The sequence below is a fragment of the Phocoena phocoena genome, chromosome 1 (genome assembly GCF_963924675.1).
Source record: "Phocoena phocoena chromosome 1, mPhoPho1.1, whole genome shotgun sequence".
Lineage (NCBI taxonomy): Eukaryota > Metazoa > Chordata > Mammalia > Artiodactyla > Phocoenidae > Phocoena > Phocoena phocoena.
Genome location: NC_089219.1, coordinates 31724641 through 31751005, shown reverse-complemented (window position 1 = coordinate 31751005; position 26365 = coordinate 31724641). Strand labels below are relative to the sequence as shown.

General features: G+C 42.1%; 1 protein-coding gene across 2 annotated transcripts in view; it reads right to left on the bottom strand.

Annotated features, from left to right (window-relative positions):
• MACF1 (microtubule actin crosslinking factor 1) overlaps positions 1 to 26365 on the bottom strand; it is a 341765-nt gene that overhangs the window by 165781 nt on the left and 149619 nt on the right. For both annotated transcript variants that reach the window (XM_065881170.1, XM_065881162.1), the window contains 11 exons: positions 7058 to 7224; positions 6157 to 6269; positions 5949 to 6055; positions 5409 to 5528; positions 5168 to 5263; positions 4059 to 4186; positions 3883 to 3976; positions 3531 to 3685; positions 2571 to 2847; positions 1468 to 1596; positions 676 to 753 (listed from right to left, as the gene is read on the bottom strand). In XM_065881170.1, the coding sequence (XP_065737242.1) occupies positions 676 to 753; positions 1468 to 1596; positions 2571 to 2847; positions 3531 to 3685; positions 3883 to 3976; positions 4059 to 4186; positions 5168 to 5263; positions 5409 to 5528; positions 5949 to 6055; positions 6157 to 6269; positions 7058 to 7224 (1464 nt within the window). The remainder of the gene's footprint in view (positions 1 to 675; positions 754 to 1467; positions 1597 to 2570; positions 2848 to 3530; positions 3686 to 3882; positions 3977 to 4058; positions 4187 to 5167; positions 5264 to 5408; positions 5529 to 5948; positions 6056 to 6156; positions 6270 to 7057; positions 7225 to 26365) is intronic.

Genomic DNA, 26365 nt, shown 5'->3' with positions numbered 1-26365 from the left:
GTACGATATATCACATTTGACATCAAAGCAAAGAACAGCTGAGAAAATGAACTTAGCCTTGATTTTTCAATCTCTGGGTGCTTCTCCACAGACTTAAATTTAGTACAAGTTTGGTATGGGACTCCCAGAGAGCCCGTGTCAATCCCACGCCAGGCCTGTGTGGGGCTCCCTGGATAAAGAATGATCCTGGAACTGTCCTACTCTGGACATCTTGAAAGACAGGAATGAAGAACAACAGACAGAAGAGGAGTCCCCTCCCTGTCAATCTTAAACTTTTGGTTTTTGGGAATTCCCTGGTGTTCCAGTGGTTAGGACTCCAGGCTCTCACTGCCGAGGGCCCTGGTTCAATCCCTGGCTGGGGAACTAAGATCCCGCAAGCCATGCAGGGGTGGCGGCAGGGGGAGACTTAGTTTTGATGCCTCAGAGCACATACACCCACTGCTTTGATGAAGTATGATAACTAGGATAAGCTCTACTTACTTAAAACTTTCTGGAGCAGTGGTTTTTGATCCATTAAGAAAATTGAGAAAATGTTATGATACATATGAACAACTGCACAGTGAACAATATAAAACTAATAAACAGAAAACCCAAACAGGCTCAAACCAAGAGCTTTCTGAATTAGGGAACCACATTCTCCATGAACAGAACAAAAGAGAGTTAGGCAAAACTCACCTTCAATTTACAATACTGTGTCTCCAGCTTTCCAAGAGTTTCAACATAACTGGTATGAAAATTTTGGGACATTTTTCCCTGATAAGAAAGGAATGAAATAAAAATATATTAGAGAAAGAGTAAGTAAACTATATCTACAGCATGATTTCAACTATGTAAATATTATGTCTGCACATAGACAGAGATTGGTTACTCTGAGAAAACAGAAGCTTGCACAGCAAATCTCCAGGTGAGATTGGATAGCTCAGAGCAGCACTGAGTGAGCAACAGTCCAGCAGAGTGAGCACAACTGAATGACCTCATGGTCTTGTGCTTCCAGTAATTCTGGGAGGTTTCTAAGCAAAACCTATACCTGGTGATTCCTCCAACTACTCAGCTGCTTTTTGGAAGAGGAGAGCTGAAATTTAAAATGGGAAGATAGAAAGAGTGAGGGAGAGGAGAGACCAAGTGAATAGTTTTTCTCTCCAGTTCTCTATTGCAGGGAGATGGTGAAGTGGAAAGAGCATGAACTTTTGGAGCAGAGGGCTTGAGTTTGGAAACTGCATTCACTACTTACTAATTCTGACCTTAGCTTTCAGTATCACTATTCTTTCTACTAAAAAGGGGTTAATAAAAAACACCTTTCTCACAAGGTTATTTCAGAGAGCAAGAGACGCTTCATGTGCTGAGGGGACCTGTGGTCAAGTGCTGCTCGTGGGTATCCTTCTTTTCCACAGGGACAGCTGCGCTGTGCACTGTCCCATCGCGCACAGCCACCCCAGCCTCCCATAATGGATTCTGAATGCCACACACCTCATATAGCCTGGCCTCTTTGACACTTGAGCCCAGTTCTTCCACACTGGCGTGGATGTGCTGCTGTGCTTCCAGCTGCAACTCCACACTAGGCAGGTCATTGCCCCACTCTGCTCGTTCCAGTTTCATCTGAAAAAAATTACAAATATTATTTACTGCTAAGTTGGCAGACAAAGAAAACTGTCACGATCAGTTTGGACAAAGGGGCTGGGGAGAGGGGATTGAGAAAAAGGACATCTAAACTATCTCCATTTTGGTCTCTTACAGGAAAGTATGCCATAACCACCCCCAAGGAGCTGGAGAATAAACCCCACCACCTATAGCAGCAAAAGCAGTCTTTTGCTGCTGCATTATGGGAATACATCCCTGCATTTACCAACCAGACAGGCATTCCCACAGGCTGAAATGCTTAACTTTATAGTTCAGGCATCTCCCTTTATGGGGTCTCTCCATTTCACAATCAGAATGGAGATAAGAAATAAATATCGGTAAATACTAAGCTTCATTCACGCCACCAACTATTGGCCAATGGAAGATAATTGTAAAACAGCTTGCCTTTGAATATTTTTATTTATTGGTACATGGAAAATCCATCATCCAACGATGGGAAGAATTTAATACAAAACAAAAGGGTTAGAGGATAACAGGAAAATCTTGAACTTGAAACATTATCCTCGAATACATGTAAATAACGTCCCTGAGAACTGTGAAACACAGCAGTCTTGCTTCCTCTTAAGAGCTGAGACAAAAACAACAGTAGAGAAGCAGCTCCTCTGACAAGGAGAGAATTTCAGAAAAGATAACAGATTTACAGACTCTGCAACTTCTTCCACCAGCTCCCACTTAGAGCACAGCTGGCTGAAGGGAAGAGAGTCCTGAAGGGCTTCAAATTAGAAAAGTCCATGCATTTAGTATGGGATTCTGAGGATCTGAACTGATCCTATCCTTTCAAAATTTAATAGAGAAGGAGGCTTGGGTCCCAGGTAGCAGCAATAATTGAGGGGATCTATACAAGGGGCACAGAGCAACCTAACCCTCTGAGACAAGCTGGTGTATCCAGTAAACCTCAGTGCACTGCATAAACACTTGGAATGTACACCCACCTGCATTTCTTCCACCCAAGACAGTAGTTCATACACAAATCGGAGGTTGCCTTCATCTTCAGAGGAGGAGATAGACACAAGTTCAGCCCGAGTCATGGGCTTTCGGAACCAGGAGGTAGAAGAAGAATGGGTTCCTCTGGTCAAGGGTTCTGCCTTCAGATGAGTAGTGGTTAAAGTAGAGGGTGGAACCAATTCAAGTGAAGTGAAATGGCCCTTCCGATACAAGTTTGTGCACTCTAGACGCAAGGTAACCAGCTCATCCTGCAAACGCATGACCCTGAAATGGAAGACGAGAAGGAAAAGATTAAATCTGTAACGTGCTTTTTAAGATAAAATCTTCCCTACCCATTTGACAAAGATGAGGTAAAAATAAAACTGAGATCACATTAGGAAAAGTGTTTTGAGAAAGAAAACGTGTTCTGTGAATGCAAGGTGATATTATTAACATCTTCATGGTTCAGAGCTGTCACTGAGGCAAATGCCAAGTCACAGCATTAACTCGAGGCAATAAATCAATACCAGTTCTTATAACTCTTGGATGATATAACAGAATAAACCATGGATTAGGGGTCAAAAGATGCGGCTCTTAGTCTCGGCTCTGTACAAAGATCCTCATCCCCTCTGTGGGTGTTGGTTTCCTCCTCCATGAAATGCTACATCGAATCACCCCAGCAGTTCTAAAGCAGACGTGGTCCCACACGGCTGCAGTTACCCTGAAGCATGTGGGGGCGTTATAAGATGCCACACAAAGATTAGGGAACCCTACAGGTACTTAGTGGGCAGGGCCAACAGTAAAGGGAGACTGTCTTCTACCATGAGAATTTTCCTGCCCCAAATACCTATAACATCCCCACTGAGACGCTGACCTCTAGCATCCAGGTTACAAGATTCAGTGCCCGACTCTTGATCCTTGAGCCTCAGCAGTAAGCAAGCCCTCCATTTAAGTCCCATGTTTCTCACCTAAAAGCCAGCTCTTCTAGCTGGTAGTAATTCTCATCCCTTAGGATCTGGAGATCCACCTGCAGCTGTCTGATGAGACCTTCACACTCCTGAATGTACATGATGACATCTGACTCACACTGCACTGGTTGTCCTGATTCCAGGTGAGCAGCGTCCTGAGAGAGAAATGGAGAAGAAGAGTGGGAAAACTCCCATTGCTCCCACCCACTAGGACCAAGGGAGCCACGCGGTCCACTGCAATTGCAAGAGAAAGGAAGCTGGATCCCTTAACTGTTGACTTCAACCATTAGAGCACAAGGTTAGAAGTGGAAAACATGTGACATAAGAAGTGAGATAGAACAGTCAGACTTACAGCCTGCAGTGTATTCTTAGCTAATGTCAGTTTTTCTTCACAGTTCAAAGCACCATTCTGTATTTTGTTTGCAATCTGTAGCAGCAATTCCAGCCTAAAATGAGATCAAGACCATAGTCAAATGCAGGCCTCAAAGCAGCCCAGTAAGTAATGTCACCTTCAGGCTCTGGACCCACCTCTCTACAGCTGGTCGAAGTGACTTCTCGCGCTCCAGCATCTCAATGATGAGTTTTCCCCACTCTTCTTCCACATCATTAGGGTGATAACCTTGAGGCAGTTTAATTCGGCCAAATTCAATCCATACCTAAAAAACCCAGAGATAACCCTTTTAGTCCAAAAACACAGCCATGCCCTCAGATCCCAGTTTTAATTAATTTTTTGCTTCTTTACCCAGCCATTCAGCAGTTTTCTCATAAGAGAAAACAACCAAATATTTTAGCAGTACCTCACCTCTAGGTGAGAAAAAAAAAATCACCTCTAGGGGGCTTCCCTGGTGGCACAGTGGTTAAGAATCCACCTGCCAATGCAGGGGACACAGGTTCGACCCCTGGTCCGGAAAGATCCCACGTGCAGTGGAGCAGCTAAGCCCATGTACTGCAACTACTGAGCCTGCGCTCTAGAGCCCACAAGCCACGACTACTGAAGTCTGTGAGCCCAGGGCCCATGCTCCGCAACAAGAGAAGCCACCGCGATGAGAAGCCTGCGCACCACGACAAAGAGTAGCCACCCACTTACCACAACTAGAGAAAGCCCATGCACAGCAACGAAGACCCAACACAGCCAAAAATAAATAAATAAATTTTAAAAAAATTACCTCTAAAATACAGAGACCATTTGCTTGAAATCCTTCCATTCCTTCTATACTTTCCATAAATCCTCCTGTCCTCCCCATACCCCTCCCCACAACTGTGGAAAGGTTAAATGCCCATCTCTACAGCTTCAAATTCTCTAGGAATCAAAATGTGAAGGAAAGTCTCTTTTCTTTCTATCCTAGGGAAAGAATTAGCTTCCCTCTGAGAAACAAGAAAACATGTATAAAACTCAAGGTTTCTGAATAAGTGTATGCCATTTTTCAGCAGGCCCTTTACAAAACAGAGATGGCTGATACTTCCCCTTCACCGTAAATTCTCAAGAGCAGCCTGAGAGTGATGCTCGACTTGTCACCCTGAGAATATTGCTGTTATAATGAAGGTTCGGAAGAAGATGCAGGGAATCTGCCTAACGAAGAAGCAACAAAGAGCACACCAGCACACCCTAAGTCTCAGAAAAGGATAAGTTTCCTTACCTCTAATAATTTATATAATTCCTCAATTCTTCCTTTTTCTCTCTCCTTGGCCAGAATTTCTGTTTCTTTGAAGTGTATATATTGATTATAAAGTGCCTACAAAATTAATATTTGGTGAATGAATGCAAGCAACCCGGTCTAATTTTTCATACCACCTCACCCAGGAGCCAGCAGCAACAAGCTCTGAGACTTACTCCCCAGAGTGAATTTACAAAAAAACAATTTAAGTCCATGACTTTACCTTTAGTTCAACAGGGTTCTGGGGAAAAGATTTATCTGACATCAGTATTGTATGCTGTTTGATCCAGGGAATGAGGGAGTCCACTCGGCTTTGGTATTCTTGCCACCTGGCGTCTACTTCCTATTGCCAAAAGGTAGATATCACACACCTTCTGGTTAGCAGTATGCAAGACAAGCACAGGAGAAAGTAGCTCAGGCCATCCCAAACCACATAAAATCTTTTCCTCTAATTGCCTACACAGACACCGCCATTCAGTTTAATGCTCAGAGACCCAGTTTCAAAGCTCCTCAAGGACTCTCAAGATGGGATTTAATTTCCTGACACCTAGAATAGCCTATGCTGGACACTGCAAAATTAGTGATATCTAGACTCATTCCCACAGACCAAGGACAATAACCATGTATCAAGATGATGTGGATTCAGTTCACTCTGTTTAAAAGTGCTCTGTATACACTGAGTGCTTAAAAAACCTACTCTAATCAATACATTCCACCCAAACAAATCATAGCCAGAAGGTATTTTAGGAAAGTGTTCTTTTACCGTAGCACTGATGCCTTCTCCACCCTCAGGGACTTTAGGGAAGGCATCATAAATAGAAGACACATAAGTGATTACAGACTTTTCATCTGGAGATGGCACATCCACATCTGAGAGACAAAAGGCAAGAAATTTCTTAGAACAAAGGAACCCGCTGGGGGAAGGAATAATGAATATATGTCAAACATCATCAACTTCAGTCAGCTCTCACCTTCTGCATCCAGTAACCGGGTGACGCCCAGTCTTTCTGCTACTTCGAAAGCCTGTTCCAGGTTCTCTCGGTTACTCTGGATCTGTACCCTCTCCATATCTACCAGGTCAGGTCTGTAAAAGTCCACCAAGGTATATGAAAGGCCCTCAGATACATAGCACATGGGAGTTCACACAAAGAAACCCTCTTAAAAGTACTCAGAGCTGAAAAACACTGGATGAGTTAGAGAGAAAGCAAGAGGTTTAGAAGCGCACTAGTCCCACTTTTAATCACACTCCAGGAGCCCAGTGCTCCATAATTCTAAACTTACATAATAGTAGGTTTGTTGGATTTCAAGGGAAAGGTATCAACTTTCCCTATGAGTGTTATGACCACTAAGAGTACAATAAATTTTGATTTTCATCATTCAGAATTCCTATCTTCCTCACCCACTCCAAGCAAGTCCCCCACTACTGGCCCTTTGCACTTGTTATCTCCTCCGAGTGAGACACGCTGAGCCTAGAGACCTGCATGGCCCACTACTCCTCATCCATGACTCTGCTCCAACATCTTCATCAGAGAGACTACCTCTGACCACCCTGTCCAAAATGCCGCAACCTCCATCATTCTCTTTCCCTCCACTGCACTCACCACTGTAAGACAGCATACACTTATTTGTTTACTGCTTATCTTCCCCACTGAAAAGTAAGCTCCATGAGGGCAAGAATTCAGCTGTTTTCTTCACTGCTATATGAGCCCAGTGCTTGGAACAGGAGGAGTTCAATACATATTCCTTTTTAAAATAAATAAAATGAATCAGAGGCTGGATTGTTGGTTGAGGGGAAATGTGGCATTACAGCTGATTACAAATAAGAGATGAGAAGAAGCCTCTCCAGGCCCACTGAAACTCCACTGTATTTACCTGTATCGGTGAATAAGTGCATTGAACATCTTCCCATCACTCCAGCAGGAGGAAAAGTTGGTGCATTTGACTCCTGTGTAACCAGCTGTCACTTTCTGGGTCCACAGGAGCAGCTTCTCCTTAGCTGACATGTCCCCTGATTCTCCACTAATGTAGATGTCAGAGATCTGCCAAAAGATAGGATATGAAGTAATTTAGTATAAATAAGATGAAGCCTTTTAACCTTCTCTTCATACATTATGGCTCTTAGAAGAAGAGGGAGATCCAAGGCTGGCAGCACTTCAAGATGACAACTCCAACATATATTCACCCTATCTGGTAGTCAAAGAAATGGAAATTAAAATTTTGAGAGGTCACTTTTTTACCTGTCAAATTAGAATCGTTCTTCTTCTTTTTTTTTAATGATACTACTCAGTATTGGAAAGAATATCTGAAATTGGGTATTCTCATACATTGCCACTTGTGAGAGTATAAAGGGCATAATTTCTCTAGAGGACGGTTTTTAAGAAGTCTTAAAATACACATAAACTTGATAGGAAGTCATTAGAGAAATGTGCAAAAAATTTTATACAATAATGTTTATCAATACGAAAAAGCAAAGGCAACAAAGGCAAAACAAACAACTGGGACTACACCGAACTAAAAGGCTTGTGCACAGCAAAGGAAACCATCGACAAAATGAAAAGACAACCTATGGAATGGGAGAAAATATTTACAAATCATGTATCTGATAAAGGGTTAATATCCAAAATATACAAAGAATTCATTCAACTCAAAGCAAAGAAACAAACAATCAGATTTAAAATTGGGCAGAAGATCTGAATAGACATTTCTCTAAGGAAGACATACAAATGGCCATCAGGTGCACGAAAAGGTATTCAACGTCACTAAGCATTAGGGAAACACAAATCAAAACCGTAATGAGTTATGACCTCACACCTATTAGAATGGCTGTCATCAGAAAGACGACATAACAAGTACTGGTAAAAATGTGGAGCAAAGGGAACACTCGTGCACTCTTGGTGGGATTATAAAGTGGTACAATCACTCTGGAAAACAGTATGAAGATTCCTCAAAAAATTAGAAACAGAACTATCATATGATCTAGAGACCTTAATTCTGGGTACATCCAAAGGAAATGAAAACAAGATATCGAAAAGATATCTGCACTCTCAATGTTCACTGCAGCATTATTCACAACAGCTAGGATATGGAAACAACCTAAGTGTCCACCAAAAGCTGTGGTATATACAACGGAATATTATTTGGCCATGAGAAATGAAACCCCGTCATTTGTGACAACATGGATGAAACTTGAGGGCATTATGTTAAGTGAAATAAGCCAGACAAGGACAAATACTGCATGATATCACTTATATGTGGAATCTAAAAAAAAAGAAAAGAAAAAATGTCAAAGTCATAGAAACAGAGAGTAGAATAGTAGTTGCCAAGGGATAGTGGTGGGGGAAATAGGAAGAGGATAGAAAAAGGGTATAAACTTTCAGCTATAAGTTGAATAGGGTCTGAGGATTTAATGTAAAAGATAGGTGACTACAGTTGATAACACTGTATTGTATAACTGAAATTTGTCAAGAGAGTAGAACTTAAATGTTCTCACACACACACACAAAAAAAGTGAGGTAATGGATGTGTTAGTAGTTAACTAGAGGTGGGAATCCTTTCTCAATATACACATAAAGGCATACCTGGGAGGTACCACAGGTTCAGTTCCAGACCACAGCAACAGAGGAGATATCAATCACAATAAAGTGAGTCACATGTATGTTTTGGTTTCCCAGTACATATAAAAGTCATGTTTACACTATACTATATTATCAATACATACGCGATAGCACTATGTCTTAAAAAAACAATGTATACTCATTTAAAAATACTTTATTGCTAAAAAGTGCTAACCATCATCTGGGCCTTCAGCAAGTTGTAATCTTTTTGCTGGTGGAGGGTTTGAAATATTACAAGAAGTGAGCAAATGCTGTTAGAAAAATGATGCCAGCAGTCTTGCTCAACGCGTGGTTGCCACAAACATTTGTAAAAAACGCAGTATCTGTAAAGCACAATAAACAAGGTCTGCCTGTGTATCAAATCACCATGATGTACACTTTAAATATGTCACAAGAATGCTTATCAAAATATGATAAATATTTTATAGCAAAAAGCTATAAAGAGCTTAAACTAAAACGAGGGATTGATTGGTTATAAATTATAGCACATATACATGGTAGAATTCTTTGTAGCACTTAAAAAGGTATGCTTTAGTAAAAAAAAAAGAAGTAACTGATGAGGAAAAATAAACAAAATGAAATAAAATAAAATAAAAAAGGAAATGTGTTCTCAAATAAACTGGCTGGCTTTGCTAAGTCTTCCTCTAGTGTAAAAATACTCTGAGATATTTCTACCATATAAAGTTTGCTGATTTTATTACCAATAAAAAATCTTATTTAAGGAAAAAAAAGATATGCTTTAGAAAACGTTAATGATAGGAAAATGATCACCACATTTTACAAAAAGAAAAAGAATACAAACAAAATAATATATAATAACACTGATTTTACATGAAAAATATACAATATATAGTTAAGTGGTAGTCATATATATGCATAATGTATGTGACAGATGCATATATGTATGTGTATATATACCAAATTAGTAATCATAGTTATCTCTAAATGGTAGCATTATAGATGATTTTTATGTTTCCCAAATTTTCTACATTATGTATACTTTTATATTTAGAAAAAAGTTATTTTAAGAAACCTCCAAAATCTAGCACAGGACCTACTTTGAAGAAATGTCAGTCTGAGAGAGGAGAAAAGTGCATGCCTTTGATTCCACACAAGCCTAGGTTTGAATCTCAAGTTCACCAACTACAAGCTGGACCTTGGTTATACCACCTGTAAAGTGGGAACCACACCAAATACCTTTTCAGGATAGCTGTGACAATCAACGATATTATACAGTGAAGTGCCCAGCCCAAACACGGGGCTAAGCTCGACAAAGTTCCCTTCTCTCTTCCTTGTATAAATGGTGGTTCTCCTTCAGTTACTGCTGTCTAACTCCCAAAGCACTGTCAGTCTGTATCATCAATTAAATGCTATCTTGCATTATTGGCTATTATTTAATGTATTTTTATTATTTAATATCTCCCCAAGACTAGGTTTCCTGAGGTGCTGATACTACATCTTAACTATCAGAATGACCTAAAATCATAGCAGCTGCTATGAAGGAGAGCTCCTCAACACAGGATATGTCCCAGCAGAAGCTGGGATGCATCTCTGAGACTCAGTGATCAAGGTCCTTCTGTATTGCACCTAGTGTTGTACTGGTCATATGGTGGACACTTAACATGTTTTAATTAATAATCACTTGGTTAATAAACAAAATAATAAAAATAAACAAATAAATGTATTTGGGGGTAAGACCCACCTAGAATCCTGAGACCCATTACTTTATCGACAGCAAACTTACCTAGCAAATAACGTATATAATGTATATAAGCAAACAAGCCAAGGACCCAATGATGGATTATGGTGCCCACGCCATCATCCTGTGAGTCCAGTGTAAACAGCCCCTCACCGGTACCAATTCTCTGCCAGTTCTCCTCAACAACATTTCTAGCTATTTATTTCAGTGGCTAAATGCCGCCCACACTGACATATCCCAGTTCTTCCACTGTAGTGCTTCACATACATATTAAGGCAAAACATTGCTGGGAACAGGAGACAGATTTGTTGAAGTGAAAAGGGACAGAATTTGAATAAGCAAAATGAAATGTGAGTATTTGGGTTCTTTACCCAAAAAAGAAATTCCAGTTAGTCAACTGATATTGTATCTCCACAATATCACAGTCAATATCTCCGATGGCATCTCCTGTCTGCCAATCACAGTATCTTTGTATACTGCATTGGAAACTGTTCAATGAACAGTTCAGATTTTCCACATAGCTGTAATGAGACAGGGAAATATTTAGATCCCTCAGGGGTAGGAAAAATACCCTGTTTGGATTAGGGCCTTTCCTAGATTGTAAACTGGATGAGAAAAATGGGATTATCATCACAATCATCTCAATAATTAAATTTGGCTTTTGCCCATCTTTTCATGTAATATTCACATGTGATTGCACAGTGCTGTCCTTTGGGATATGTAGAAGCTTCTACCTTAATCTCCCAAATGGAGAATTCCAGCTTCAGTGTCAGGGAGCTTTCTCCCTCATCTGGATGTTTAAAAGGAACCATTTGGAGAGACAGCACAGCCTCATTACCATCTCAGAATTCCTTCTCTGAAGCATTATCTAGAAACTGAGCATGTTCCTAATAAGTCAGTTAGTTTTTACTGAACAACATCTCATCAGTGCTTCACACTATGTCAGACACCATATGTTAGGACGAGGGAGAAGAACAACAAAAAAAAGTCAATCACCATGGGACTGACTCATTCTGTTGTTATTTCTTGAGCAATACCTATGTTCTAGGAGCTGTGTTCAAGTTCTTGGTATCTCAAGACAAAAGCACAACCTTGGGCCTCAAGCTCAAGCAATGTAGTAGGGGAGACAATATACCAATCAATGAGAGATCAATGCTGTGACAGAGGTAAGCAAGTAACCCAAACTAGCAGTGTCGAGGAACTTTGCAGAGATGATAAGACAACATCTATGCTGAGTTTTAATATCTAAGAAGAGGGTTTCCCTGGTGGTGCAGTGGTTAAGAATCTGCCTGCCAATGCAGGGGACGCGGGTTCGAGCCCTGGTCCGGGAAGATCCCACATGCCGCAAAGCAACTAAGCCCTTGCGCCACAACTACTGAGCCTGCGTTCTAGAGCCCGCGAGCCACAACTACTGAAGCCCACACGCCTAGAGCCCGTGCTCCACAACAGGAGAAGCCACCGCAATGAGAAGCCCGCGCACCACAATGAAGAGTAGCCCCTCCTCGCCGCAACTAGAGAAAGCCCACGGGCAGCAACAAAGACCCAATGCAGCCTAATTAATTAATTAATTAAAAATAAAAATTTCAGCATGTTAAAAACAAAAGACATGAAAGCTCAAATTGGGAACTGATATAGGAGAGAAGATTAGAGAGATTATGGAGGGGCTGGAATACCAGGCTGAGGATTTTGGACTTTGTAAGTCTACATAAGTCTCTGGGAATGAACTAGATGTAATGAGCTAACAGATACTTGATTCACATGTCCTGAAGTTTCTAGCTGACTTCATCCCGCTACAGTGAAGGCATCAGACTTTGAAAACTTCCATTCAAGAAACAGGTGAGGGCACAATGCAATAATTCATTACAAATGCCTGGCTAGAAGGATCTCATGGCAGCTGTGTTTCTTACCTACAGAAGAGTTAGATAAAGATCAGGGGTACTCCTTTCAATATTCAAGTTCAGAGTCATGGCGGTCTCTCTAGGGCAGGGGTCCCCAACCCCAGGCCGCAGGTCATTACTGGTCCATGGCTCATTAGGAACTGAGCCACACAGCAGGAGGTGAGCGGCGGGCGGGTGAGCGAAGCTTCATCTGCCCATCACATTTCGCATTACCACCTGAAACACCCCCACCCCCTCCCACACCCCTATCCATGGAAAAACTGTCTTCCACGAAACTGGTCTCTGGTGCCAAAAAGGTTGGCGACTGCTGCTCTAGGGAATACAATTAGAACGGAAATCCTAGGTCACAGACTACTGGCATTTTTAAATTCTCCTAAATACTGCCAAACTACTGTCAAATAACAATACAAATTTATACTTCTATCCACAAGGGTGTGAAGCGGTTTTTCCATTATTCTGCATCTTCACCTACACTCTGTATTTTCAAACTTTTTATTTTCTGCCAGTCTGAGGGGTATAAAATGGCATCCTGTTGTTGTTTTGAGTTTTATATCTTTGATTACTAGTGAGAAAGACTCCTGCGTATGAGGCATTTGGGTTTTCTTTTTTTATGAACTGCTTATTCCTGGGCTTTCCCCTATTTTTCTACTAGTGTGTTTACCTTTTTCTTATTTATAGGAATTATTTAAATAATAATATTAATAACAAACATCTATTGTGTTTTGCTTGAATTTACTCATATAATTCTCACAACAACCCTACACTGAGTACATACTATTCTTAACCTCAATTTACAAATGAGGAAACTGTGCCACAGAGAATTTAAGTAACTTGCCCCAAGGTACATGGCTACTCAGTAGTAGAGCTGGAATTCAAACTCAGCCAATCTGGCTCCACACTCTTAACCACGTCACCTATACTACACTTCATATATTCGGGACATTAATCCTTTTTCAGTATATGCACTATATAATTCTACCATTATTTTTTTTTAACTTTCCATCTCAAGGAACTAGAAAAAGAAGAACAAATGAAGCCAAAAGTTAGTAGAAGGAAGGAAATAACAAAGATTAGAGCAGAAATAAATGAAATAAAGACGAAAAAGACAATAGAGAAGATCAACAAAACTAAGAGCTGGTTCTTTGAAAAGATAAACAAAATTGACAAGCCTTTAGCTAGACTCACCAAGGAAAACAGAGGAGACAAATAAAATCAGAAATGAAAGAGATGTTACAAGTGATACCACAGAAATACCAAGGATCATAAAAGACTGCTATGAAAAATTACACACCAAGTTGGACAACCTAGAAGAAATGGATAAATTCCTAGAAATATACAACCTACCAAGACGGAATCATGATGAAATAGAAAATCCGAACAGACTGATTACTAGTAAGGAGATTGAATCAGTAATCAAAAACCTCCCAACGAGGGCTTCCCTGGTGGTGCAGTGGTTGAGAGTCTGCCTGCCGATGCAGGGGACACGGGTTCGTGCCCCGGTCCGGGAAGATCCCACATGCCGCGGAGCGGCTGGGCCCGTGAGCCATGGCCGCTGAGCCTGCGTGTCCGGAGGCTGTGCATCCAGAGCCTGTGCTCCGCAGTGGGAGAGGCAACAACAGTGAGAGGCCCGGGTACCGCACAAAACAAACAAACAAAAACCTCCCAACGAACAAAAGTCCAGGACCAGACAGCTTCACTGATAGACTCTATCAAACATTCAAAGAAGAATTAACACCAATACTTCTCAATCTCTTCCAAAAACAGAAGAGGAGGAAACTCATCCAAACTAATTTTATGAGGCCAGCATTACCTTGATAACAAAACCAGACAAAGACACCACAAGAAAAGAAAATTACAGGCAATATTCCCGATGAACATAGATGCAAAATTCCTTAAAAAAAATATTAGCAAACCAAATTCAACAATACATTAAAAGGATCACACACCATGATCAAGTAGGATTTATTCCAGGTATGCAAGGATGGTTCAACACCCATAAATCAGTCAATGTGATATAGCACATATTAACAAAAGGAAGAATAAAAATCGTATTATCATCTCAATAGATACAGAAAAAGCACTTGACAAAATCCAACAGCCATTTATAAAAACTCTCAACAAAGCAGGTATAGAGGAAATGTATTTCATCATAATAAAGGACAGAGCTAACATTATACTCAGTGATGGAAAGATGAAAGTCTTTTCTCTAAGATCAGGAATAAGACAAGAATGCCCACTCTCTCCACTTTTATTCAGCATAATATTGGAAGTCCTGGCCAGAGCAATTAGGCAAGGAAAAGAAAGAAAAAGCATCCAAATTGGAAAGGAAGAAGTAAAACTGCCACTATTTGCAGATGACAGGATATTATATACAGAAAACCCTAAAGACTCCTAAAGACATCAAAAAACTATTGGAATAAACAAATTCAATAAATTTGCAGGATACAAAATCAATATGCAAAAATCTGTTGCATTTTTATACACTAATAACAATCTATCAGAAAGAGAAATAAAGAAAACAATCCCATTTATAATTGCATCAAAAAGAATAAAACATCTAGGAATAAATTTAACCAAGCAGGTAAAAGACCTGTATATAGAAAACTATAAGACATTAATGAAAGAGATTTCAGACACAAATAAATGGAAGGAAATTCTGTGCTCATGGACTGGAAAAATCATTACTGTTAAAATGTCCATACTACTCAAAGCAATCTACAGATTCAGTACAATCCCTATCAAAATTCCAATGGTATTTTTCAAAGAAATAAAACAAATAATCCCAAAATTTGTATGGAACCACACACACACACACACACACACACACACACACACACACACACACACTGATTAATCAAAGCAATCTTGAGAAAAGAACAAACCCGGAGGCATCATGCTCCCTGATTTCCAACAACATTACAAAGCTGTAGTAATAAAACAGTATGGTATTTGGCTTATGGAACTGAAGTGAAAACCCAGAAATAAACCCATGCATATGTGTTCAATTAATTTACAAAAAAGGAGCCAAAAACACACAATGGGGAAAGGACAGTCTCTTCCATAAATGGTGTTGGGAAAACTAGACAGCCACATGCAAAAGAATGAAACTCAACCACTGTTTTACACCATACCCAAAAATTAACCCAAAGTGGATTAAAGACTTGACCGTAAGACCTAAAATCATAAAATTCCTGGAAGAAAACATAGGCAGCATTTCCTTGACATAGATCTTGGCAATGATGTATTTAATCTGACACCAAAAGCAAAAGCAAAAATAAACAAGTGGGACTACACCATAGTAAAAAGCTTCTACACAGCAAAGGAAACCATCAACAAAATGAAAAAGCAACCCACTGAATGGGAGAATATATTTGCTAATCATACATCTGATAAGAAGTTAACATCCAAAATACAGAAAGAATTTATACAACTCAACAGCAAAAACACAAACAATCCAATTTAAAAATGGGGAGAAGATCTGAATAGATATTTTTCCAAAGAAGTCATACAGATGGCCAACAGGTACATCAAAAGATGCTCAACATCACTAATCATCAGGGGAATGCAAACCCAAGCCACAATGAGATACTGCCTCAAAACTATTAGAATGGCTCTTATCAAAAAAGACAAGAAATAACATACACTGGCAAGGATGTGGAGAAAAGCGAACCCTTGTGCACTGTTGGTAGGAATGTAAATTGGTGTAGCCACTCTGGAAAACAGTATGGAGGTTCCCCAAAAACTTAAAAATGGAACTACCATACAATCCAGCAATTCTACTCCTGGGTACTTATCCAAAGAAAATGAAAACACTAACTTGAAAAGATACATGCACCTTCACTGCAGCTTTGTTTACAATAGCTAAGATATGGAAACAACTGAAGTATCCATCAAAGGATGAATGGATAAAGGAATTGTGGCACATATACATAATGGAATAGTATTCAGCCATTAAAAAGAATGAAATCCTGCCATTTGCGACAGCATGGCTGGATCTCGAGGGCATTATGCTAAATGAAATAAGTCAGACAGAGAAAGACAAATACTGTACGATCCTTCTTATACATGGAATCTTTAAAAAAAAAAGCTCATAGATAACAGAGAACAGATTGGTGGTTGCCATAGGTACATGTGGGGATAACATTTTTTAAAAAGACAATAATAATAATAGTAAAGATAATAATAAACACATTACATGTTAATATAAATAACAATTTGACAAAAAATACATTTTCCAAAACAAATTAGTGAGAAGAGCAGCAAAAAGCAAATCAAAACCCAGAAAAACAACTTTCCATTTGAAACGGAAAATATCAAATATATACAAAAAAAGGCAGAATGGTATTATGAACTCCTATGTACCCATCACCCAGTTTCAACCATATCAACTCATAGCTAATCTTGTTTCATCTACACTCCACCCACTTCACCCCTCCCCTATTATTATGAAGCAAAGCCCACATTATCCTTTCCTCCAAAAACACGTCAATATGTATCTCTAAAAGGACTCTCTTTTTTTTAAACATAGCCACAACACCATTGTTACACCTGAAAAATGATTCTTTGGTAATATTTTTAATTAAGTAAAATTTTTTGAAAGGAACTTCTCTCGTGGCGCAGTGGTTAAGAATCCGCCTGCCAATGCAGGGGACACGGGTTTGACCCCTGGTCCGGTAAGATCCCACATGCCGCGGAGCAACTAAGCCCGTGCGTCAAAACTACTGAGCCTGCGCTCTAGAGCCCACAAGCCACAACTACTGAGCCCATGCGGCACAACTACTGAAGCCTGTGCACCTAGAGCCCGCGCTCTGCAACAAGAGAAGCCACCGCAATGAGAAGCCCGTGCACCGCAACGCAGAGTAGCCCTCACTTGCTGCAACTAGAGAAAGCCCGCGGGCAGCAACAAAGACCCAACGCAGCCAAAAATAAATAAATACATTCTTAAAAAAAAATTTTTTTAAAGAAAATTCCTTTCTTAAATGAAGCTCTAATTGTAACTTTAACTGCTACATTCCTCCAATAGTATCATCTGGTTAATTTTGCTTTCTTCTTGTAATACAAAGCCAATTTTAGTAAAACTACTTTCCTTATAATGAAAAGAGGAGAAATGGGAAAGGGATACTTATAACTGAAAAGGCTCAGCCCAGAAAATAATATACCAACTGATTTCTTTCTCATCATTCCTAGCCCCAGAGTTATCTGACTATTCACCTGAAATCTAAGGATTTGTGGCAAGGACACTGGTATAACAGCCAATTCTCCATCAACACAATCCACTAACAATTGGCAGTGGAGCCAAGACAGAGAAAAGAAAGGGATTTTCAACAATTTTCCTTGTTCCATTAAGCCAGGTTTTACGGCTATTGATGGCAGCTGGGAGTAGGGAGTCCTCCTGAGAGATGGAATGGACCAGCAAAGGCCTTTGTCTGACATCAAAGTACAACTGCTGTTAACTCGCTCCCATCCGGCTCCAAATCTGAGTCTACTTATTCTGAAAACCATTTTTGTCCCCTGGCCCCTGTCATCTTGTTTCTCTTGTTAACTGTTTCCTGTCAAGAGAAGAATCAGCTCTACCAGGTGAACAGAAAATCAGACCATTTGTCTTCTATTACCTAAACCCAGCACTCAGCAAGCATCAGAATCAGTTCCCATTCCTCTCTATCCTGAAAAGAAACAAACCCACTGCCAAGTTTCTGTGCAGCCGGAGCCTGGCCCCACTCCCATCACCATGCCCTGGAGTGATCAACGGGAAGGACAAGGCGGCCTGAGTTATGCCAAGGACAGACACCACTCTGAAGCTCAAACTGTTTCTACGGAGGGTTACTACCCTGACATGTTAAAGACAAAACAAAACGAACACCAACAAACAAACAAACAATCAACCCTGTTGAGCGCCTGCTGCCCCTCTCCGCGAAGGAGCTGGTGTGTGACCAGCAGCGGCGGGCTCTTCTGACCCCCGTGTCCTCCCAGGGCTCTCACTCCAGTCAGATGCTCTCGCCTTGTGGTTCAATCCACATTTCACAGGAGGTCTGCAGTGTCAAAACACACTGCCCTGTCTCTCGAGCTGCCGCTGTCCCCAGGCCGTGTGAACAGCCTGTCACGGAGGGGGCAGCTCCCTGAAGACAATGCCTTCAGAGACCAAAGAGGGTTTGAGGCCGCTGTGACCTTAAGGACTTTCATCCTGAAGGGATTTCACATTTATCTTGAGAAGTCACTTCTTATCTGTCATACAGAATGGTCAGTCAGTGGTCCCTGCATCACCTGATGGACACAGAGCCTCAGAGACGTGTCAGCCTTCTGAGCTGACTCTGGGCCACCTAGTTTTTCTGCCTGGGCCATCACTGAGTAGTCTGGTTGTGTCTCCTCTCAAGGGGTAGCTGGGACGGGATGTAGAGCCTGGCTGCCCAGAAAACGCCACACACCAGTATGATTCTCATACTGAACAGCCCGAGAATCACACTGCTGTTGATTCTGTTAAACTACAGATCACAGTCTACTCCCACCAACCTTCTCTTGGAGACTCCTCACAGAGTTGTCCAGAACCTTCCCGCTCCAGGGTGGAGATCCCACACCAAAAGCACCACAGTCACTTATGGGCCATTATCTAGAACTGATTTCCACTAGGAGTCCCTTCACATTTTATACTCCAAACTTTCTGAAAGTCTCACACTGAATTATGAGCACGTATCCTAAATCATCGTGATGCCTCCACAGCTTCAACTTTAACCCCAGGAATATCAAAGAAGCGGTCAGTTCAGCAGTTGGTTCTGCCACAATTACTCTCCATCTGTTCTGTACAAAGATAAAGGCTGACTTTGACATTCCCTCTTATCCGATGAACCTCAAATACACCCCACCCCCCAGCAGCCTCACTGCCTCCCTTCCCGCTTTAACACACACACACACACACACACACACACGCACACACACACACATTTTTATATGGAAAAGCCCAAGGATGCCTCCTGTCCAACCGCATAACAAATATTTTTCAATGGCCATCTTTTCCTCCAACTGTTTGGAGTCTCCAAACTCTATAATAACAAAGGGCACTGAAATGGGCCTATCCATGGGGGAAATTCATCACCCAAAAGGTCATTTTAAGCACAGATCACCTTAAAATTTACGTCTCTCCTCAGCCTCATACTGTTGATGATTAGCAGGGCACCTGTAGGTGGGCCACAGTGTCTGCTCTGCAGACATCAGGGCAGCTGCCCACAGCCTAGCAAGGAAAATGCCACGCTCCATCTTCCACCTCTTGCCGCTCTGGGAGCCTAAGTTTTTATTTCTTCTGCTGCAGAGACTGACATGCCAATAAAAGTTCTTCAGTCACTGATGAATTATAACTTTAGTCTCCTACACAATCACACCCCTATGTGACAGACCAGAACCTGTGCCACCCAAGGTCTTGCTGAGTCTCCTTCCCTCTCAGTGTTCAGAGCTCTTGAATTCTCACTTGCTCCTTGACCTCTCACAGCCCCCACCACCTAAAACTACCACCACCTCCACTTATGTCTGAATATATATCTCACAAACAAAAACATGTTAGAGCCAGAGACAAGTCCCATCAGAAAACAAACTGCTTCTAGCCTTGAACTTTCAAACTGCCCTAACTCCCTCTTTACCCCCTCCCCCCAGCTCTAGACTAATCCCCAGATAAATCCATGCCCCTCTCCTCTAATGCTGGAATTAGGAACCAAAGGAGGACTAGCCTCTCCACCTAAACACATATTGAATGGGTGTTGTCATTAGCAGTGTCCCCAAGGGGGGGAATTACATCACCTCCAATAAGAACATCATTCTCCAGTGGAGAAGAACAACCACACCGAAGTCAGGGCCTCACCCCTCACCCCTTCCACGCTCATCCTGGAATCAGCTAGGCCTCCCCATCACCTCCGTGCCATACCACAACCTCCTACAGCAGGGACACTAATAAACAGACCTGCTGAGAGTTAAGTATTACCCAGCACTGCACCTGGAGAGATAACCCCACCAGATAGCTCGAGCAATTATATAGCATGGTTACCCAGAGTCGGGGATCCCCCAGAGACAACAAGATAGTTTCAAGCATCAAGGGGCAGACCTGAAATAGATTTTGCTTGCCAAGCGCAGCAGTCGCTAACTACTAGTACTTGACTAGCAGGTAAAGTTTGAGGAGCAGCACCAAGCTCCTCACTGCTCGCCACATTCCACTTTCATAAGTTTGAGGCCAGTAATACAAACCGCTGTGTAACTACCCATTGAACATGCCCACCTACCTCCTCCAGACACCCTAAGGGGGTGGGGCTTGCCCCCAAAGAAAGGGTGCCATCCTCTTCTGAGAAGGACGTGGAGCTCTTTTCAGGCTCTGTATCTTTAGGCTGGACCCCTCGTAAGTGCAGCCCATCGCTGCCATAGCCAGAGGAGGAGGGCAAGATGCTCTCAGTCAGGCCACTGATGGATAAATCACTCTGAGAAGCAGGCAGTCTGGGAACCTGAGGGGGCACTCGACCCACGTGGGCAGGCTCTGTGCAGCTCTGGCCTCTCGGCTGGGCCAGGAGTGACGAAGGAGAACGCTCCACAATCCAGGCACCTGTCTGAGGGGCGCTTAAAATACCCTTGGTTCCTCCCCCTACACTCCATCCGTCGGAAAGATGGTCTTGATTCCTTGTGTCGGTGGGGCAGTCTGTCCTGGGGAAAGTGCTGCTCCCAAATCCAAGCTGAGTATCTTTCTCCACCGCAGTCCCTCCATGCAAAGGCAGCAGCACAGCCCTGCTGCTGCAGGACGCTGTCCTCGGAAATTCCACCAGTTGGCTCACTGACTTCTCACAGCTCCTTTCTGCGGGGTTATCGAGCAGGTGAGCGATGACAGTCATCCCCTCTTCCAGGGAATCCCAGACCCCTCTGGCAACTGATGACTCATTCTCTAACAAAAGCTGAGCAGTCTGGATCTCCCCCTGGAATCTCTCTTTCACCTGCACGATCATCCCGTGATCTCCCACCCTTGAGTCGGGGGCCGAGTCCCCAGGCAGTAAAATGTCTGTGGGGGGTGGCTCTACCCCTCCCACTCCTTCCTCCTGTTGGAGACTCACTGTTAACTTCGTCAGGGTTTCCGTCTTTTCGATGACTCCAGTTCCTTGTAAGGGTTCTTCCTCACGAGAGACCTCTGGAGTGGGGGTTTTCTTCCCCCTCCACTTCCTTTTGAACCGAACCCTTTTCTTAGGAGATATGGGAGTCTTCTCAGGAACAGCTATTGAATCTTTCGGCTCCTTAACGCAGCCCAGCGAATTTCCCATTGCTTTCCTCTCCTAATCTCAGCAAAAACGCAGCTAAGCCAGTCCTGGGATCCCAGAGAAATCCCAACCTTGGCTTCATCGGATTAGATGCACATTTAAAAACATGCACTATGCCGGCGATCCCTCCAATTCTTCCTCCCTCCCCGCCTCTCTCTGTCTCTTCCAGCCGCTGCCGATTCAGACAGCCATCTTACAGGCTCAGAGCTGCAACAAGACAAATTCAAAGCATCTCACTGCAGTTCAGAAATCACTTGACCTAAAAGCAGACAGAAACCGGATTGGCTACAGCTTCCTCTCTCCAAATATGAGGTAATTGGAGCACTGCCTTCAGAAACACAAACAGAAAGCAAAAAGGAGCTAGAAACCAGGGGAGGGGAGGAATTAGGGAGGGCAGGAAGGAGGGAGGGAATGTAAGAGTAAATGGAAAAGGGAGGGGGAAAGAAAAGAGGCCCTGGGAGAAGGTAACGTGAAGGAAGGAGGAGGAGAAAGAGGGGAAAAGCAAGCCAGCGGCTGGTACCAACCAGGAAGGGAAGGGCCAAGAGGAACCAGGGCCGGGGACGATGGCCCCCAAACTGTGAAGTGAAACAGATTTCAATTGCTGCAGCAAGATGTCCAAAAGAAAATATCAAGCAGGATTAACATACTCTCGATTTTTTCAGGTCACAAACAATAAAATTATAACCAGAAGAGAGACCAGAGCGTAATCCTCATAGTTACAAAAAGAAACACAAGCTTTAAAGATCTAGTCTCCTGTAGCATTTATTTCCCTACTTTTGAGAGAGAAAGAGAGAGGGAGAGAGACATCTGTTAATTCTGCTGGCCAATGACACACGGAGGAAAAACCCGGAAATCGGCTTTGAGTACAATATATGGATGCTCGGTAAAAAGGATACCACTTCCGTATACAACAGAGAAGCAGCGTTTCTGCTGAACAATACTTGACACGAATGTCCAACAGTAATTACTGCTGCTACTGACAGCTAACATGTTTTTAGCATTTGTCATGTGCCACGCCCCATGCTAAGCTATAGACTGTCTCACTTAATTCCCACAGTAACCAAATGAAGTCAGAACTATTATTTTACACTTTAAAGATAAAGAAACTGAGGTTCAAGAAAGTGGATTCCTTTGCTCAAGGCTACACAGAGTGGCAAAGCCAGAACATGAACCCCTGTTTAAGACTTTGAACTTCAAACTCTTGTTACACTGCCTTCTACCTGCAGCAGGGATGGAAGTCTGTACTCAGTTAAGTAAAACAGGAAGATACTCCACTGTTTTGAATTGGCAACTAGACTCACATGGACCAAGGGCTGAAACAAAAAGATAACTCTTGCTCTTTGGGAGTAACAGAGGAAGTCACTAAAATGAGGCCCAGATGGTTTTTACTCAAATTGCAGCAGGGCAGGAAGTCTGAATTAAATGTCTAAAAAGTTGGTGGGACCTCCCTGGTGGTGCAGTGGATAAGACTCTGTGCTCCCAATGCAGGGGGCCCGGGTTTGATCCCTGGTCAGGGAATTAGATCCTATATGCATGCCGCAACTAAGAGTTCTCATGCCACAACTAAGGAGCCCGCGAGCCACAACTAAGACCTCGTGCAACCAAATAAATTAATTAAATAAATATTTTTAAAAATAATTACAGGAATTACTTTAAAGCTCATCTTTAAAAAAAAAAAAAAGTCTAAAACGTTGGATTCAAAAACCACCCTGTTGTACCAGTGGGATTTGCCCACCCCAGTGTTTTTAGCATAGCGTGTGACAGGTGAGATAACAGCACAATCCAGAGGGCTCCAAATGCAGTGGAAGGACAGAGCTTATATGTGTTTCCTCCTGGTCAAATCTATTTATTCTATACCGAAATGATCCAGACCACACTGCAGAGAGAAACAGTCGGCCTGGCTCTACGTAAGCCTACCCACCTCTCCTGGAGACCTGAAAAATGCCCGCCACCAAAGGAAAGCAATAAGAACCCCTAAGCAACAGCTCTTCCACAGCACTTCTGAGACCCTACTGATGCCCCATATGCCTCACCATTGCAGGAGGTGCCCTTTCTCCCCTAAGCCTTTACAAAGGCTGACTGGGAAGCTGCAGCACCATCTGATGGCCATTGTACACCACAGCAAGAAACAAGACAAGGAGGTTAGCGTGAGAGAGAAACTCAGTCAGACTCCAGAAAAATCACTTAATCGGCAAAAAATCTGATGTTACAATATAATTCTCCAGGCAGGTACCAGGCCTCTACTCCTTCAACAAAGAGCGCTGGAACTATGGAACTTCTCAGATGTACACCCCAAGGCTCAAGCTTGAATTTTGCTCATGAAATACAAGCAAACTCAATTCCTGAAAACAATCAACTCAGGGGCAAGACAGACAGCCTCTGGATATGACTGCTGCTGCTGCAGTTTTCTCTGGCAGACGGGCCTGACAGAGCTGAGCAGGTTACTTCTAGGAGCCTTTTCTTTCTTAAATTTCTGCATATGTTGGGCAAATCAGGCTTTCATTTCCTTCTGCTCCAGAGGAAAACTGGTCTAGGAAACGAGCAGAGTTCAGCAAGGTAGACCTAGGTTCAAATTCCCAGTTCTGTTAACTCAGTAACTAAGTAACTATCCTGCTAAGTGATTCAGTCTCCTTACCTCTAAAACACGGATGCTACCCCTTACTTAATGGGGTTGTAGAGAGGGTTCATGAGATGGTGTCTTGAAAGTGCTCGGCTCCCTGCCTGGTCTATGTTAAGTCCCTTTTCTCCTCATTTACTACTGGAGCTAAGAGGTATGAGGCACTCCACCACCACCAGGGTCCTAATATACTCTTTTTCTTGATTAGGCTCTAAGGAAAGTAGTAGCTATGTTCTGACGTCCAAAGTTAGGTGCTTGTTTTTCTCCATAGGGGCGCTGCTTCCCCTAGTTTACTGAGTAAGTTAACTCTGATCACAAGGACTTTCCCCTGGACCACCTTCTCATCTAGCCTGAACTCTCAACACATGGCCAGCTGCCTTCTGGGAGAGCAGATTTCTAGTGCCCACATATTTTTCATCTTTTATCCTTTGGCTTTTTCTAGTTAACTGTTTACTGCCCATAGGTCTCCCATAGAGACAGCGGGCATAAAAGACTCCAGAGCAAAAAAGCTCATTCATTCACTCTGCAAGCATGAATGATGCCTCATCTACATGCCAAGCACTACGTGTCATAAAGTACACACAAATGTAAACCCAACTAAGACCACTCTTGACCTAAACTCCCAGACTTCTTAAATTTCAGAGTGCTATACATACACTAGTATTTAATAAACATTTGAAAGTTGGAAAGCTAATTTTGTCAGATTTTGATTTTTAAAGAACTTATCTTCTAGAAAAATCATAGATCCTAACATGTACCTTGAAACAGGCCTGGACAAAACCAAGAGATAAGAAATCCTATTATTAGTATCTGGATGTATAACCTAAAAAAGTCAGTTGGCCTCTGTGTTTCAGTTTGCTCATCTGAACAATGGGCACAGGAAAACAGACACCACAGTCTATTTATCTGTTCTACCTACCCCACAGCTTCGAGGAGACCAATTTCATACAATATCCATTCATTTAACAAGTACTTATTGAGTGAAACAAATAACCACGTTACAAAGCAGTATGTGTCACACAACCCTGTAAGTCATACTGGCCTTCTCAGAGTGACTGAAAAAACGAAAGGTACACTGGAAAAGAAAAACAAAAGCATATATAAAAGCAAATATAAAATATTAACATCTGTTTAATTTTGAAGGTGACTACACACATGAAGATCTGTTATATACTTTTCTGTACTTCTCTGGGTAATTAACAATTTCATAATTAAAAACTAAAATCGGGACTTCCCTGGTGGCGCAGTGGTTAAGAATCCGCTTGCCAATGCAGGGGACTCGGGTTCGAGCCCTGCTCCGGGAAGATCCCACATGCCATGGAGCAACTAAGCCCATGCACCACAACTACTGAGCCTGCGCTCTAGAGCCCGCAAGCCACAACTACTGAGCCTGCATGCCGCAACTACTGAAGCCCACGCACCTAGAGCCCGCGCTCCCCAACGAGAAGCCACCACAATGAGAAGCCCGCACAGGGCAACAAAGAGTAGCCCCCGCTCGCGGCAACTAGAGAAAACCCGTGCGCAGCAACGAAGACCCGACACAACCAAAAAATAAATAAATAAAATCCTTAAAAAAAAAAAAAAGAATACATTCTCCTGCAAACTAAAACCACAAGGAGATACCATTTCACACCCACTATGATGGCTATAATCTAAAAGACAGACAATTACAAGGATATGGAGAAACAGGAACTCTCACAATTGAGCTAGTGGGAATATAAAATGGTTCAGCCACTTTGGAAGACACTTTGGCAGTTTCTTGAAAAGTTATATATAAACCTACCCTATAACCCAGCAATTCCACCCATAGGTATATAGCCAAGAGAAATGAAAACATACATCCACACAAATATTCAAATCAACGTTATTTATAATAGTCCAAAAATGAAAACAACCCAAATGTCCATCAACTGCTGAATAAACAAAATATATGGTATATCCATACAACATAGATGAACCTCAAGAGTATTATGTTAAGTGAAAGAAGCTAGACACAAAAGAGCACATATTGTAAGATTCCACTTAAATGAAATGTCTGGAATAGGCAAATCTGTAGAAACAAAAAACGTATTAGTGGTTG